Raw genomic sequence first — 16816 nt, 5'->3', positions numbered from 1 at the left:
CCTGACCCCACAGAGACCCTCTGGCATCCAGCCCCTCTGGCAGAGCCCTGGGGTGCTGGCTGTCTCATGGGTTACGGGATACACGATGAGCCAGGCCAGCCCTGCTTAACACTAGGGGCTGTGTTCTGCCCCTGCTGTATGCAGACATTATTTATTCTATTTAATTTGTAAATACAAAGGATGTGGTGTTATTTATCTGGGCTGTCTGTCTGTTCATCCTCTCCTAAGGTCAAGCTGTGCTTTCCTTTTCACGCACGGACATTCCCCAGCAGCAAAGGGCAACGTGCCTTTGCCTCACGTGGGGAAGAGCATTTCCAGCACATCACAGCTGCAAAAGGAGAACCAGGGCAGATCACTGAGAGCTTCTCACACACCTGAGGACCAGGGTGGTTGTCCCAGGGCAGTGTTGTGGGATCAGTCACCAGAGGAGCAGCAGGGAAAAGGAGCTGAACTGCTCATCATGATTCCACAGGGGTGGGATGGGACAGCAGGGAATACAGAGGGATTCCATGGGAAAGCACCAGGGAAGACAGGAGAACCTCAGGGCAGAGCAGAACAAATCAAACCCAGGGGTTGGGGAAACCAGGAAAGACTGAATGTGGCACTTAGTGCCACGGGTTTGTTGACATGGTGGTGTTTGGTCATAGGTTAGACTGATGACCTCAGAGGTCTTTTCCAACCTAATTGATTCTGTGATTCTGTGAATAGTTACTGTCAGAATGGAAACAGCAAGAGATGGAACAACTCACCGCGGGCCACACACCTGACTGCTGCCAGATTGCAGCAGGGAAGTTTTTCCAAGAGTCACGTAGTTTCCAAGAACCTTCACGGTGGGATAGTCCCATTAAAACTGCTGGTGGAAACCTTCCTCGGGGAATATGTTTTTCAGGTGAAAGCATGAGTCACTGCAGGCAGGAGAAGGGCACTGATCTTTGCCAGGTTGCCTTTTGTTACACCTGATGTGGCACTACTCACACGTGAGGTCAGTGCCTGCATCCCGCGGGGCCCGGCCGTGGAGGTCACTGGGCACCTCCTCCTGTCCCTCCACTGACCCCAACTCTTCTGCCTCCGTGTATTTTGGGGGCTGGAGCTTTTTGCTTTCTTTTTCTTTTTTTTTTTTCAACTTCCTCTGGAAAACGGAGTCATCAAAACTAAGCGTGACCTTTTTTTAGTTTTTCTTTCAAGCACCGCTGACGTCAAAGCTCCGCGGGCGGATCCTGCGCCGTGCCGAGTGCTGGCAGCTCCTGCCCACCACCAAGGGCTCCAGCTGCCAGCACCCAGGGCGACAGGAGCAGCCAGAGCTCTCCTTTCAACCAAACCCAGGAGTTTGCCAGAAAGCTGCAGACCACAGGGCTTGGCTCTGGTGGCCGAGAGTGCTGATAGTCCCTCCGACTGCCTGGAAATCCCGCTCTGTCCTCACTGGTTTCCCTGCACACAGCCATGGGGAGTCACGAGTTTCTCTTCATTTGCCTTCTGAGGAAAGTTTGCATAGAAATGGTCCCTCTCTGTGGCCACAGCACCTTCCCCACGGCTGCTCTCATGCTCTGGGCACTTCCACAGCCACTTGCTCTGCTGAGACTGAAGGCAGTCGGTGTGAAAAAATCAGGACAAACCTCATAGGGGCTTTCTGAGGTGTTTGCTTGCGCTATTGGTGCAGGGGACAAACTCCCACATTGGTCCAGATACTGGAGCAAGGAGGGGGCCTGGAGCAGATTTCCCATTTCTTCATAGCATTTTCCACAGTTGCACAAACCTGGCCACCCAGTTCTGGGGCTCCTGGCTGTCCTCCTTAGCTGGTGCCCTGCACTCTCAGCCCCAGGTCTCCTGGGCATGCAGATGGCTGGTCCTGAGGGCTGGAAGGTCTCTGAGCCGTGGGGAGGGTGGCTGTTTTCTCTGGGATGAGTGATGAGGGAGCCTGGAATGAGGCCGCATCCTCTTCCTCCATCCCAAGCGAGGGGAGGCTGTGCCAGTGCCAGCCCCGGGCACCTCCTGTGCTGCCCATGGCCAGGGAAGGACAGCAAGAGAGTTGTGGCTGGGGAGCAGATGGAGGAGCTGCCCAGGGAGAGTGTGGAGTCTCCCTCTCTGGAGACATTCAAAATCCTCCTGGATGCATTCCTGTGTCACTTCTTCCAGTGGCAGTTTGGACCAGCTGGTCCCCAGAGGTCCCTTCCAACCCCAGCTATTCTGTGAAGCTTTTTTAAAAAACAGAAACTGCTACGTTACCATTTCAGTAGAAATCCAGCATGTTTAGGGGGCTGTTTTTTACAGAAGTGAAAATGGAGGAGTTCCCCCCAGCCGGTTTTGGTTGCTTTTTTTGGCTGGTGCTGGGTGGTGGGTGAGAGGCAGCGAGAGGAAGCGGTGCAGGAGCACCCAGGCTCCAGCCCCAGCCCCCTTTGTCCCTCCCCACATGTTCCACCCCAGACCAAGGACAGCAGGGAAGGAAATGCAAACCAAAGCCTGTCCAGGGGGAACAAAAACTGGAACCCAGGGAAAGCCCCTGTAGCCCCACAGCCACAGGATTTCTGCTGGGAAAACCTTGGGACTATCCCAGGGAAAGCTGTGATGCCCAGGGGCTACAAGGCAGCAGGGAGGCTTTGGGGCACAGCACTGTCATCCCCCTGGGCTCCTCAGAGGCACCCACAGGCTGTGCTGGGGGGACATGCATGGCTGGGGACCCCACACCCATCACAGGGTGATGTCCTACCTGCTCAGCAGCCCGGCTCCCTCCTCACGGCCCCCGGGTGTGGAAGGGCTTGTAGCCACTGCCTGTGGTGCTCAGAGAGCCACTGATGCTGAATGGGGGCACCAGCTCCACTGCCACTGACCCCAGCCCGCTGTGGGGAGAGCAGAGATGTCAGCAAGCTGCCTGTCCCCCCCCCTCAGCCCCTACCAGCCCGCAGGGTGGGCACTGTCCCCGTGGAGACCCCCAGAACAGCCACCCTGGGGAGGCAGTGCCTGCAAACTGCAGAACGTGGGGGATTCAGGACTGGTGAGGGTGTGTGACACCTCAGCACTGAGCACACTGAGCAGCCAGCCCACCCCACGTCCCCCCACGGTAACACTCACTGCGTGTGGTAGAGGTTGAAGACGAAGTCAGGCCCTGGAGAGGCAGGAGGGAGAGGTGTCAGAGCCACATAATGCCACAAACCCACCTTAGCTTTGCTGTGAGTCTCTGGCAGCACTGGGACAGGCAGGACAGGCAGTGGGACAGCACCAGGACATCAGGGTGCATCGCCCTCCTCGCCTCTGCGTGTCCCCAGCTCGCCCCAGAGCCCCTGCACGGAGGTTTCCCAGGGGCCAGCAAAGGTCAGGGGTGCTCCCCAGACCCTGCAGCCCTGTCCTTTGAACCCTCCCTGCCCCGTCACCACCTGTCCCCTCTGCCCTGCCCTCACTCACGGTGCCAGCACCAGCCCCTCTGGTACCACCGGATGAAGGTGTAGCCAAAAACCACCAGGATCAGCAAGGCCAGCCCGATGCCCAGCACGGCCCCGACCACGTTGATGGACTCTTCCCCTGCAAAGCAGAGGGAGAAGGGGCTCTGCAGACAAACACCTCTGGGAGGTTGGGGGTTCTGATCTTCCCCTGGGGGATATAGGATGGCTGGGATCTGACCTTCTACCCTGTGCTGTCCCTACAGTGGGGAAGGGTTACACACCACGAAGAAGTTGTTGAGTGCTGTGGCACAGAGATTTTTGCCACCCCCAAAGCCCTGTGATGGAGACTTGGTCACACAGCCACCACCTCTGCTGTCCCCAGGCGAGTTGGCAGGAGGGATGGTGACTGGGGAGGGAGCTGGTCACCCCGACCACGCTGTATCCCCACTTCTGGTCCCACTCACACCCTCGTGGGGTGAAGTACCTCGTCCAGCTGCCCCGGGAGCCATCCATCGCTGCAGCCAGCCCTGCACAGGCAGGCAGACCCATTTCTGGGCTGGCAGTTCCCTCTAGAGGATGCACTTGTCAGGGCGAGCAGCCTCGGGCTGCCAGCGCCGGGCTGGGACGGGACACGGCAGGAGCTGTGCAGGGACATGGAAGGGGCTGTGCAGGGACATGGAAGGGGCTGTGCAGGGACATGGAAGGGGCTGTGCAGGACCACTGTGGGGCTCTACACCACTCCATCCCTCCCGTCCATGTCACAGGGGCTGGTGAAGTCCAGCACCAGCCAACGCTCCCAGGATTGTTGAGGTGCCCGGCACAGCAGAGTTGCTGAGAATCCACTTCTCTGCTGACAGCTCTGGGGGGGCTGTGCCCAGGAGGGCACAGGGGGTTTGGGCACTGTCCCACAGCATGGCCAGCGCCTCAGTGCAGGGCACAGGGACGGATCCTGCGCCGTGCAGAGTCTGGAGTGAGGAGGCAGCGGAAAGGGATGACCTAACAGCAGCTAAATTTAGGCAGATGCCAGTGGAGTGAGCACATTTCCCCTGTGGTCACAGTGTTTGCATAGTGAGCAAGGTCCTGGGTCATCCTGCAACCCGCAGCACTTGCTCTACCTGATGGGATCCAGCCGGGAGCCACAGAGCCTGTGAGCACCCGGGTTCCACGGCAGGGGAGCAGGAGCAACCCCCCTTCCCTCCCTTCTCCCAGCCCTCCTGCCTAGAGAGGGTGACATGGGCAGCCAGTGCCTCCTGCTCCTGCTGGGGCAGGGTGAGCTGGAGCTCTGGGACCCCAGGTCCTGGCAGAGGTGAGGTGAGGAGCTGCTGCAGCCGTGACTCATGTGCAGGAGCTGCGGGGCAGGAGGAACGTGCTGCAACAGCCTCCCTGAATCAGGTGGCTGCCGAAACTGCCCTGTCCCCACGCCCACTGCCAGTGGGAGGACGATGGCTTCATGCCCAGGCCCTGCCCCGTGCCGAGTGTGGGAGGCATCCCTGCCCTGACACCCTCGGGAGCAGACATCCTCCCAGACATCCCCCCATCCCAGAGGGGTGGCTCTGAGCAGCACTGCTGGAGGCAGAGCCACCATGGCAGGTGAGCCTCAGCCCCAGCTCCCAGACAGCAGAGGGGAGGAAGGTCACCAAAACACTGCCCATGCCATGAACCATCCCACCTCTGCCCCCTGAGGCCCTCACTCACCTCTCTGGGGGTCCATCTCGGTGTTGAGTGCAGGAGCTGCTCACGGCTGTCCCGGGCTGGAGCTGCTGCAGCAGAGCCCTGTGAGTGCTGGAGCCTGGCACGTCCTGCCCGTGCCCTCCTCTCCCAGTGACACAGCTGCCTCACCACCTCCACTGCAGCGAGGCCAGGCACCAGCCCTCGCCCACTGGTCCAACTGGTTCCTGGGGAGAAAGCAGAGGAGCTGCAGCAGACACGGCAGACAGCACATCCCAGTGCCCAGCCCAGCCTCCCCACCCCCTGGGGTGGGCACCATGCCCGCCTGTGTGGGCAGCTCTGCTCTCCCACTGCTGGAAGAGGCTGAACTGGGAGCACTGGGAGCCCAAGGGACAAGGACACCCTGTACACAGGTGTGTCCAGTGCTGGCAAGGTGCCCGAGTGGCCGTGGCCTTTGGCAACCTCCTGGCAAAGACCAGCAGCAAGGAGGGTGGTAGGGGCTTGGGCATTTGAGGATGCCCACAAAGGTTATGGCCCTGTGCAGGACCCCAGGGGGACAGGGAGTCCCCCAGCAGCTGCCCCCAGTCAGACATCTCCCGAGATGATGCACTTACAGCTCTATGAGATCATCTCCTCAAAGTCCCGAACCACAGGGTCAGGTGGGAAATCAACTCCTGCTCATGGAAAGAGGGAAAAACCACCTCCTGTGGCTGCAGGAAGAAGTGACAAACAGGGATAACCATTAACAGCTGCAAACTGGGCATCCAGGGGCAGAATTCCTTCCCATTTTGTGCCACCTTGCCAGGCCCAGCTTCTACCATACCCCAGTGCCAGCGGCACAGGGTGGCCAGGGCAGGGCCAAGCCCCCCAGCAGCCCTCCCCAGGGTGAGCATCTCAGTGCCAAGAGCTGGGGCGATGCCTGAGACCTGCAGGGATGCAGAGCCAGCGGGATTTATAGGGGACAATGGGCATTGCAGACCCCCAGGTCCTGGCAGACCCCAGCTCACACGGAGAGGCTGCGACCACTCCTTGCCAGACAGGAGAGGACAGGGATGAGGTGTGTACATGTGTGGCTCGGGGACACTGCTGGCCACACAGAGCCCTGGGCCAGCCCTGCCTGACCCCTGCCTGACCCCAACAGAGCCAGGATGCCCGGAAACCTGTGTCATGCCGGGGCTCTGGGTGCAGGAGGCCAGGGAAGGGCTGGAAATGCAGCCGCACTCCAGGAAGCAAAGCCCCGAAGGCGCCCGGGGCTGTGACATAACATCTGCAAACCTCAGCTGCTTCCTCAAAGCCCTGCTAACCTCAAAGGAGGAAGGGCCGCTCCTGCCATGCCACCTCCCTCCCCACGGATGCTCCTGGGCTGCTCTCCCTTCCAGGGCAGTGGGGCTGGCACTGGGATGCTCTGGGAAGGCTGTCAGGGCCCACCGTGGCACACCAGGGACCCAAGCTCTGCCCAGCTGCCCACTGCTGCAGCCCCAAAACCAGGGGGTTTTCAAGCTGAAATCTCTCACAGCAGCACAGGCACCCTCCAGCTGGACCCGCCAGTGCCACTGCCCACCCTCCATCCCACAGTCTTTGGGAATCACATGGACCATGGGGACGGGAGCTGCGGGCACAGCCAGCCAAGGTCCCCACACCTCCTGAGGGGGCTGGGTCCCCAGCATGAGTGTGGGGAGGGTGCCCCTTACCTGCAGAGCCACACGGATTCCAGGATCCCTGGTCAGGCTACTGGAGCAGGCAGGGTCCCTGCTGTGACAGGGATGAGCTGGCACAGCAATGGCACAGCAATGGCACAGCAATGGCACAGCAATGGCACAGCAATGGCACAGCTCTCTGTCTGAGGAGCTGCAGGTCCAGGGCTCTCTGCAGCCTCCCACTGGCACAGCACACACACCTGGCAGCAGCAGCTCTCCTGACCCTGTGGAAAGCTGGATTACCAAAGGAGAGGGTAATTAGCTGCTCAGCAAACCCTGCACACCCATCACTTCCAACGGGAGTGCGGAGGAGGGCAGGCAGCCTGCAGCCTCCCCGACCCCAGCCCAGCCCGTGGGCCACCTTCAGCCAGCTGGGGCGAGCAGCTCCTGCACACCTAAACCTCCATCCCATCCTGCCAGGCTAAACCAAGCCTCTCCATCCCAGAGGGATTGATTATTCCTGGATGTGTAGCCCATCTTTACATCAGACACATGCATGGCTCCAGCAGCACCCCCAGCACCTGCCTGCAGGCAGAGCACTGCCTAAAACAGGGCTGAGGGCTGTGAGAGCCCCTCTCCCACACACCCCTGCCAGCCCCAGCTCATGCAACACATACACCCAAGCAGGCCAGCTGCTCTGCAAGGAGATGGGGGCTGCAAGAGGAGGGCACGGCCACCCCTGAGCATGCCCTGTTGTCTCCCCCTTGCAGCCTCAGGACAACCTTCCACGGGCACCCCCTTCCTTCACCTTTAACTCCCCCCCAGCACTGCCAGGAGCAGCTGACCTGGGGCTGCCCGGGGACACACAGACCGAGTGACCCGAGAGCCAGGTAACCTCGCGCATAAACTCTCCTCCTTTCCTCCTTTCCTCCTCCACCTACCAAAACCTCGGCGTAAAAACAACCCCGCGCAACGCGGAAGAGCCGGACAAAGAGCGGGGTGGCCGTGGATGCCCTTATCATCAGGAGGAGCAGGAAAAATCAGTCAGTTCACTTCTGATAAGCTATTTGGTGACAGCAGCCCTGCAGGTGAGTCACCCCCCCCCCGGTGGCAGATGCTCAGGAGATTACAGCAGGTGATGGTGCTGCTGATAGACCGGTGTTGTATTACAATACAAACCAGAATTCCTGTTTCACAACTCCCCTTGTGGGTTTTAAGGAGTGCTGGGGCGGTCCTGCCCCAGTGTGAGCGCAGGGCGGGCACAGAGAGCAGGCACAGGGGTGCGGGAGCATCGCCGGCCCCGGATTCTGGGTATCGGGGCACCCGCAGCCTGCCCGTGCCCCGCACTGGAGGATATTCTGTGATTCTCTGCTGGTGGCCGGATTTCTGCAGGCAGAAGGACCACACTGGAGCTGGATGAACATGGTGAGTCACTGACAGCTCTGCCCCCAGCCCCTGGCTCCCCGCACAGCCCTTGTCCCCCCACACTCCCAGCCTGGCACTGCCAGGAGCTGGTGAAGGGGCAGCCCAAACTCAAAGAGCTGCAGCTCCCCAGCCCTGGCAGCATCCAGGCAGGGCAGGGTTTTACCTGCATCTCTCAACACCCCACTGAGGCTGGTAGATATGGTGCCTGGGTACCTTCCTGAGCTCTCACTCCCATGTTTCTCTTGCTTGCCCCGGCCCTCTCCCAGCCCGGGAAGCAGACAAGCAAGGCAGTGTGTCTTGCAGTCTGCATGACAAGGGCAACATGCCCTTCTGGAGTCTCATCCCTCCCGAGAAGGTTCTGGTTCTTGGGCACCACCTGGGTAAGAGCCAGGGCCCCCTGTCCTGCAGTGCAGCTCCCACTGTGGGACTGCAGGTCCCTCTGTTCGGGGACACTCTCGCTGCCTGCAGTGCCCTTTGCCAGCAAAGCCATGGCCACCAAAACCCAGCCTGGCATGCAGTCCCTCCCTAGGAGGGAGAGGCTTCCCTAAGAGGGCAGACAGGTACAACCCACCTCGCTGGGCACCGCAAACCCCTCCACCAGCGACACACCAGGACATCATCCCCTCCAGGGTGGGGAGCTCACCCCTGCATGGCAGCAACAGCTCCACACACCCACGGGTTAAATCCCCGCAGCCAAGGAGTCACCCTCGGAATCCAATCACCCTGGGAAGCTTGGTTTTGTGAAGGAACAGCCCACCTGCTCCTGAGAGAGGGAAGAAGCACAGCTCAGCACAGCCTGCAACCTGGTGTGGGTGAGGAGGTTCATCAGAACTCCACGGCTCCTGGGCTGGCATTTGCACAGCACAAAATGGCCATAGTGGCATTAAGTGCTTTGAGAGAACATGGCAAGGGAGCTCAATTAGTTAGGGTAGCCTTGGGTTCTCCAGGAAATCACGTGCCTCCACTCCATGCAGGAGTGGGCACAGCTCTTGCCTTGCTTTGGATTTAACCAGTGCAGCTCTTGCCTGTAGTGTGGGTTTGAGAGGAGTCATGGAGAGGCAGCTCTGGGCAGCTCCGAGGTGTGAAACCCTTTGAAACAGAGGAGGTCTGTGGACTGAAGAAAATGCAAAAAAAAAAAAAAATCAATAATCTCTTATCCCACCTGCATCTGTCCCAGACCTGCACAGGTGCCTTGGAAAGGAGCCTGGGTGACGTGATGGGGACAAGTATGGGCAGCTTGGGGACTGGCAGGGGCAGCATTGCCACTGCAGTGTCCCCCAGGCTGGAGGATCCCTCGTGGCCCGGGGCTGTTCCCAGTGGGAACCGTTAGGATGCCATCATCCAGGTCATGTTAGGATGCCATCATCCAGGTCATGCCCAGCCCGGGCCCACGGTGACACAGGAGGTCAGCATGAGGAAGGACTGGCCCCACATGCCCTGGGCTGGCTGCACTGCAGGGTGTATGTGCAGCATCACAGAACCCCCAGGGCTCCTGTGGGCACCAGGGGCTGCAGAGAGCGGCTCTGGAAGGTGCAGGATGCACATTCCCCTTCCCACCCTGCTCTCCTGCTCCCTGCCACCAGGAGCCAGGCTCTGCACCCCCGGGAGCTGATCAGAGCCCATTCAGGGGTGGGGAATCGGGTACAACCTTCCCATACCTGGCACGGGTGCCAGCTGAGCTCAGCTGTTTGGAGAAAAGCCGCTGGCATTTCCTCAAAGGAGCCAGGCATTGGCATGCTGGGGCACGGCCACATGCCCACAGCACCAGGAAGGATCCTCGCCTGCAAAGGCACTTCTTGTTCCCAAAACCGGCAGCCCAAGCCACGGAGCAGGGACATGATGGGGAGGCAACATGTCCTGGCTGAGAGAGGGGCAGCGAGCCAAGGAGCAGCACATTAACCCGAGCTGGCTCTGTGGGTGAGCCCAGCAATAATGGATTGGCACTCACCTGCACAGTCCTGCTGGCAGGTGGGGTGTGCATGGCTGAACATGCCCCGCTACAGTGACCCAGGCAGGGAGGGCTCACCTCTCCTCTAAGCTGTCCTGGGCTGGAGGACAGACCCTCACCCACACACCCAGTCCCACTGTAATGCTCTTCTAAGTCCCAGCCTCCAAGCCCTGAGATGGCACAGGGACCAAAGGCTTCCAAATCCCAAACCCTCCTGGATCTGCAGATTTATCACAGCAGGTTTAATCTTCCTTACCTCTGTCCACGCAAAAAACTTCTCTTACCTGTCGTGGCAGAGTCCAGAAGCAACAGCAAAGGCCAAGAGCTCACTGGGGCTGGCTGGGCATGGAAGGGACCAGTCTCAGCAGAGCAGGAACACCATTCCACACACTGCTGCTCAACAGCATGGCACCAACACTGCTGCAAAACAGGGCAACAGGCACACACGGTGCCCACCTGAACCCCCCCAAAGGGGCTCTGGGCTTTGCCCAGCACCAGCCCTCACTGAGGACAGGGTCACTGCAGCTCACAGGACCTGCCCTCCTGCAGCCGGGCAGTTCTCCCACGAGAAGCTGGTACAGGGGGGTAATTGTGAGGAGATCAAGTGGATCAATGCCTGATTCATCACGGCTCCAGCCCCGGCTGCTGCTGGGCTGTGTTTACTGCGTGTCCTAGCAGCAGCACAGCCTGCACTCCCTCCCTCCCCGCCCTGGGAGCGCTGGCTCCTAGGGGCTGGTTCCTCAGGTGCTCCAGGAGCCTCTGGGGAGAGCTCGGGCTGTGCCTCCTGCTGCCTGACCCTACTGACGATATAACCCCCGTCGTGACATGCCCGCGTGCCACAGCCCCGCAGGCGTGGGTATTTTGACTCAGGGTTTCTTGGCACATCAGAAAGCGCCTCTTTTGTAACATCCATGACTTTTTTAAGCCTCTGACATGTTAATGACAGTAATATTAACAGACACTTACTGGAATTGCACAGGTGGTGTCCAAGGGAACAACACAGCAGGTGACCCCAGGTGTCACACCAGGACACATCCCCAGCAGCTCTGAAGCTGGATGGAGGCTGGGGCAGTTTCCCTGCTCATCCCTGCTGCCCTTCCTGGGGTGGCTGGTGAGCTGTGAGCTCCCCACGGTGCTCCAGACCCTGCAGCTGCTCTCTGGCTGCAGGTTCCCCTCGCTGACTGGTTTTCCCTCTGCTTTGCAGGACTCGGCCTCGGAGCGGCTGAATGGCAGAGGTAACTCCCGTGGGGCTGGGGGTGAGGGCTGCCAGGCTGAGCCTGCCCACACAGGGCCACGCTCCTCTGTGTTGCAGGTCCCAGCACGAGACACAAATCCCCGAGGACGCTGGAGTCCTTCAAGCGGGTCGGCATCCTCGTCCTGGCCGTGGTGCTCACCCTCGCCTGCCTGGTGGCCATCGGGTTCCTGGGTACAGCTCCCAGCGTCCTCTCCCTCTCCTTTCACGTGGCCACGGCTCAGCAAACATGGCTCTGGACCTGGCTCCTTGCTGGGCCCCCCCATGCCAGCCCTGAGCCTGCCCAGCAGCCAGAGCTCTGTGCTGAGCCCCCCTTTCCCTCCAGTCAAGGTTTACCTGGATCACCACTACCTGTTCTGCAAACAGCCCCTGAAGCTGGTGCCGCTGCAGCGGGTGTGTGACGGGCAGGTGGACTGTCTGCAGGGCGAGGACGAGGCCAACTGTCCCCAGTGGGTCCCTGAGGGGCCACCAGTGGGGGGTGAGTGCAGGACACCCTGTGAGAACTCTGGAGTGCTCTCCTGCTAAAGCCACCCAGAAGCTGACTCTGTGTCTGCCTCCAGCCCGCGTTTCCAAAGACAGATCCATCCTGCAGGTGCTCGACAGGAACACTGGAGCCTGGTCCTGTGTCTGCCACGACCACTTCGACCTGGTGCTGGCCAAGGCAGCCTGTGAGCAGATGGGCTACAGCAGGTACAGGCTGCTTTCCCCACGCCTCACCCCATTGCTTTATCTGTGCCTCTCCCATAAAAGCTCTTTTGGAGTGGGGCTCTGACTACCTATAGAGCACTCAGAGCTCTGCACTAATGGTTTCAGTCCATCCTCACCACACAGGAGCTGGCTCAGAGCCCTGGCAGCCTCCCCTGGAAGCAGAGTGCTGTGCTCAGTGTGCCCTGCTCTGCCCCCAGCCCATGGGCACCCTGCCCTGCCCCTGTCCCTCACCTCATCCCCACCCTCCAGCAGCACTGCCCTCTCCCTGGCAGCCCAGGCTCTCCCTGCCAACATCACTCACCTGGGCAGGGGTGGGCACAGGGCCCCTTTATGGCCTGGGACAGCAGCTCTTGGCTGGGGCTGTGGGTGCAGCACAGGTTGGATCCTCACAGCTGCCATGAAGCTCCATGTCATCCACCTGTGTCCCCCTTGTGCCCCACCCTGAGCTAACAGCAATCACTTACAGCTGGTTAAACTTGAAATTTGGGGGAAACTGCTTGGCATCACCCCTGGATTAGGGGAGAATTTGAGTCAAGTTAGGTGTACACAAGGAAGAAGATGCATTCTGGTGTCTGAGCTCCTCTGGGAGTGCAGATTAAGCCCAAGATGGTGTTTTCCAGTGGCAGGAAGTCAAGGATTGAGGCTTTGAGCACAGGTCCCAGATGTCCCCCAGGGCCACCTGCCCACCCCTCTGCATAGCAGGAGCACTCTCCCTTCCTTCACTTGCTCCTGGGCCCAGTGGACAGTCCCCCCCATCCTGCCACTGGCCCTTCAGGGATGTGGCACTTCCCCCTTTGGCATCCCCACGTCCCTATCCCAAGGAACCCCTTTTTTCCATGGGATCCAGGCTCCCGAGGTGCTCAGGGACCAGTACCTGTCCCCTGCCAGTCCCTGTGTCCCACGCCCAGCTGAGTTTGCTGACCCGTGCCCCCCGTGTCTTGCAGCACTCCCGCTTTCCAGGGGGTGGAGGTGAGCGCAGGGCAGCCCCTCCCTCCCCGCGAGGTCGTGCTGGACAACGGGAGCCTCCGGGTGCTGGAGCCGGGCAGGTGAGCGGGCACCGTGTGGGAAGTGGCCGCTGAGCCCCGAGGGGGAGCCCGCGGTGCCCGGCAGCAGAACCTGAGCCTGTCCTCCACCCAATCCAGCCCTTTTCCTCCCTCTTCCAGGAAATGCCTGTCTGGATTGGTTGTTTCACTCTTTTGTTCCAGTAAGTACCACGACTTGCTTCCAGCCTTCTCCCTCCCCACTCCCCGCGGTGTTTGCACGAGGAAAGTTGGATTTAATTACTGCTAACCTCGTTAAGCCAGTACAAACCCTCCAGAAATGAAACACCTGAGGGAGACTTACCTAGCTTGCTTGGCTGGGTTACTTTTGCTGATGAATTACCTTGATTAAACCAATCCTCCTGGTGGGCTGGAGCAGGCAGGGATGGCTGGACTCCTTCCAGCAAGCCTGGGGACGAGGGGCAATGGCAGTGTCGTGGGGGTGAGGCACCCCAGCCATATACTCTCCTCCCTGGGAGGTGCCAGACCCTCGCCCTGTCCCTCCTAACGTGTCCCTCTGCCCCCCACGCCCGCAGACTGCGGGCAGAGCATCAGGACGCCGCGTGTGCTGGGCGGGAGCCCGGCTGCCATCGAGGCGTGGCCGTGGCAGGTCAGTCTGCAGTACAGGAGGGAGCACATCTGCGGGGGCAGCATCATCGACCCCCGCTGGGTCCTGACGGCCGCGCACTGCTTCAAGTGAGTCGGCACCTCCCCGGGGCTGGGGCGGCTCCTCCGGGCTGAGTCCCGCCGAGTTTGAGCCGTGCGTTGATTAAATGTCAATTAACACGCGTGTAATTAACATCTCCGTGCCCTCGGCCTGATGCCGAGCAGGGCAGCGTGCGGGCAGGGCTCTGCTGCCTGTCCCCGCGGAGGGACGAGCAGGGAGCGGTGACAGAGCTGCCTGTGCGCAGGAACAACCCCATCATCCAGAGCTGGCGCGTCAAGGCCGGCTCCGACCTCCTCTCCAGCACCGCCACCTCCGCCGTGGAGAAGGTGTTCCTGGCCGAGGTGACACCCACGGCCCCCAGGGAAAACGACATCGCCCTGGTGAAGCTGCGCTCCCCCCTGCACGTCTCAGGTGAGCCGTGGCACGGCCCTGCCGGGGGCAGGAGGCCCGAGGGTCCTCTGTTGGCACCGAGCAGCGGGGCTGGGAGGGCACAGCAGGGAGCGGAGTGCCCGGCTGGTGGGTGGCCCCAGCCAGTCTGGCCCCTTCCCTGTGAGCCCCCCCAGCCATCTCCCTTGCAGACAACACCAAGCCCATCTGCCTGCCCTATTTCGACGAGGAGCTGGTGCCCGGCACGCCCCTGTGGGTGATAGGCTGGGGCTACACGGAGGAGCACGGTGAGCTGGACTGCAGGGAGGATGGGGGCAAGGGCAGAGCCCCCCAGCACTGCCGGTGGGCTCTCCCCTTCCTCGGAGCCCCCCTGAGCGGCCCCGTGTCCCGCAGGGAAGCTGTCGGAGCGCCTGCAGCAGGCGGAGGTGGAGCTCATAGACAAGCAGAGCTGTAACGTGGCCGCCTACCACGGGGAGGTCACCGACAGGATGCTGTGTGCCGGCCTGCCCCAGGGAGGGGTGGACACCTGCCAGGTGGGGGGCCTGGGCTGGGAAGAGGGGTGGGTGGGTCTGCACCCACCCATGACACGGCCCCTTGGAGGGGACAGCTGTCGTGGGAAACGGGTGCTGGGGCCTGGGGGACTCCTGAGCCCCCCTCAGAGGGTCTGTCCTTCGCAGGGGGACAGCGGTGGGCCCCTCCTGTACTCGGGCGGGCACTGGCAGGTGGTGGGCATCGTCAGCTGGGGCCAGGGCTGCGGGACCCCCAGCACACCCGGCGTCTACACCAGTGTCCGTGCCTACCTGGGCTGGATCTACACCGTCCGCAGGGTCAGTCCCTCCTGCCAACCCCACTGCTCTGTGCACAGCTGGTGGGGGGAGAGGCAGCCCCCTTCAGCTGAGCTGTCTCCTTAAGGACACAGCTGTTTTCCTCTTGGTTTTGGCTGCCCTTTCAGAGCTTTGAATCTCTTCCCTCTCTCTCTCCGCAGTCGGAGCTCTGAGACCTGCCGGAACAGGTCGCTTCTCTCCCCAGGCCTCCCTCCCCATCCTTTTACCCTTGGCTGTCTCGGCTCCAAGACATGGATCTCCAGCCACGGGAGGTGAGCTGAGCCTCCCAAACCCTCGCTGGCAGCTGTGGTTTAGGGTGCCAGAGCCCAGCCAAGGAGGAAAAGGCTCGGAGCGACAGCCACCGATACTGAAAGGAATCTGACCGGCTCGAGCTCCCTTCCGGAGAAAGATTAATTTATTGCCCTGTGCTGACCCCGCTGTGGCAGGATGGCTCCTGGGGGGCGAAGCTGCTGTCAGCTCACTCCTGTTATACAGAGAGATATGATGTTTGTGCTGTAGAGTTTCCCCACATCCCCATTAAAGGAAAGGGTTTGTTTTTTCACGCAGCCTCCGAACGCTTTGTCCCTCTTGCTCACAGGGCCATTTTTACCCAGTCCCCTCACAGACCTAAACAAGACACCCACAGCAACCCAAACCACAGCGAGTTTCTCTAGTAAACATAAACTTTATTTCATTCAAGGCAAAGCTAACTAAACCTCTACAGTGCAAAAATGTGCTGTTAAGTCATCACGCAGCCTGTCGCACACACATCCTGTGTTTACACGCAAGTGTCTCCCACTCAGATTTACATATGCTCATACACACACATGTCTGTGGCAGCACACACCCCCAGTGTGCCCTGGAATGCCTCTGCAGACCCCCAAAGCCCCAGGGAGAGCAGGGACCCCGCTGGTGCTGGCACAAGCCCCCAAGACAGCCCGCTCCCCCGGGGCCCCTGCTCTGCGTGCAGCACCCGTGTGCATATGGAGTTACATTCCCAAAAACTGCTTATGTGGACTCTTTCCATCAAGCCAGAGGAGTAATCCATGCATAGTGCAGCATTGCATATCCGGCAGGAAGTGGAGCTGCGTCCACACACACCGGCTAAAAAAGGCCAACAGGTTAGGACAGCTAAAAATAGTTCTCTAAAAAAACTCCCTCCCTCCCTCCCCTCGCTGTCCTCTCCCACGGGAGGGCTCCTCCAAGGACGGGCCGGGGGTTCTCTTGGGGTGACTGGGGGGTCTCACACCTCCTCCCGGGCTGGCACACACGGCGGTGGCAGGTCACAGTGCCAGGCATCAGAGTGCCCTCCACCCCAGGACCATGGCACAGCCACGCAGGGCACCTCACCTCACACCTCCCGGAGGGACTCAGGCTCACTGCCCCCCATTCACAGATGGGGAACCTGAAGCACAGAACTGACTCGCCTGAGGGTCCCACAGACCCTCAGGGAGGGGACCAGGATCCCGACTCCCACGTCTGACCAGCAGCCAAGGGAACCTTTGGGGGGCAGGTGCCACTACCTGTCCCCTGTCCCAGCACACGGCCCTGCTCCAGCCTGGGGTGGTCAGCTTGCTGTGCACCTGGCAAAGGCTCCGAGTTGCCTTCCACATCACCATCTCCAGAGAAGGTAGCACCCAGCCTTTCCTTTCTTGCCTGGCCCACAAAATCCTCACCTGCCTCCCACTCTGGCACCTCTGTCAGGGCACAAGCCCCTGCAGCCAGGGAAGTCATGGCTCAGCTGTGATTCCCAAATTAGAGTGGGGATGGGGAGCTGCCTGTCCTGCAGCTTCACTGTCAGACACCCACAAAGAGGAGAAACAGGGAACAAATCACACTGCAAAGGACATTGTCAATCTCAGCTGTAGAATCAGCTCATTCACTTC

The 16816-nt window shown here is 60.5% G+C and overlaps 2 protein-coding genes across 2 annotated transcripts; one reads left to right on the top strand and one right to left on the bottom strand.

Moving 5' to 3' along the window:
- Positions 1 to 780: 780 nt before the first annotated feature.
- On the bottom strand, positions 781 to 5720 carry SMIM35 (small integral membrane protein 35). The gene is made up of 6 exons (XM_051812570.1): positions 5657 to 5720; positions 5070 to 5269; positions 3397 to 3513; positions 3067 to 3100; positions 2705 to 2834; positions 781 to 2192 (listed from the first exon to the last, which is right to left on the bottom strand). Exons 2-5 carry the CDS (start codon positions 5083 to 5085, stop codon positions 2729 to 2731), a joined length of 273 nt encoding a protein of 90 aa, XP_051668530.1. The 5' UTR covers positions 5086 to 5269; positions 5657 to 5720; the 3' UTR covers positions 781 to 2192; positions 2705 to 2728.
- A 2218-nt stretch (positions 5721 to 7938) lies between these two features.
- On the top strand, positions 7939 to 15492 carry TMPRSS4 (transmembrane serine protease 4). Its single transcript, XM_051812554.1, has 13 exons — positions 7939 to 8104; positions 11257 to 11287; positions 11365 to 11478; positions 11630 to 11782; positions 11865 to 11994; positions 12957 to 13058; positions 13176 to 13216; positions 13589 to 13748; positions 13964 to 14130; positions 14298 to 14393; positions 14500 to 14639; positions 14784 to 14933; positions 15092 to 15492. Exons 1-13 carry the CDS (start codon positions 8096 to 8098, stop codon positions 15101 to 15103), a joined length of 1305 nt encoding a protein of 434 aa, XP_051668514.1. The 5' UTR covers positions 7939 to 8095; the 3' UTR covers positions 15104 to 15492.
- Positions 15493 to 16816: the final 1324 nt, after the last annotated feature.

The sequence above is a fragment of the Manacus candei genome, unplaced genomic scaffold (assembly GCF_025592945.1).
Source record: "Manacus candei isolate 608988 ecotype Guabito, Panama unplaced genomic scaffold, ASM2559294v1 h1tg000086l, whole genome shotgun sequence".
In the NCBI taxonomy this organism is placed as follows: Eukaryota; Metazoa; Chordata; class Aves; order Passeriformes; family Pipridae; genus Manacus; species Manacus candei.
The sequence above is the reverse complement of the archived record's forward strand: the minus strand, read 5'-3'. Positions and strand labels throughout refer to the sequence as shown.

Bases quoted from the DNA above. Each gene is read 5' to 3' on its own strand.
- TMPRSS4 (XM_051812554.1), top strand. The intron at 11,479-11,629 runs GTACAGCTCCCA...CTTTCCCTCCAG, and splicing joins GGTGGCCATCGGGTTCCTGG to TCAAGGTTTACCTGGATCAC. The intron at 11,995-12,956 runs GTACAGGCTGCT...CGTGTCTTGCAG, and splicing joins GAGCAGATGGGCTACAGCAG to CACTCCCGCTTTCCAGGGGG.
- SMIM35 (XM_051812570.1), bottom strand. The intron at 3,101-3,396 runs GTGAGTGAGGGC...CTGCCTCTCCAG, and splicing joins GAGGGGCTGGTGCTGGCACC to GGCCTGACTTCGTCTTCAAC. The intron at 2,835-3,066 runs GTGAGTGTTACC...CTCTCCCCACAG, and splicing joins TTCAACCTCTACCACACGCA to CGGGCTGGGGTCAGTGGCAG.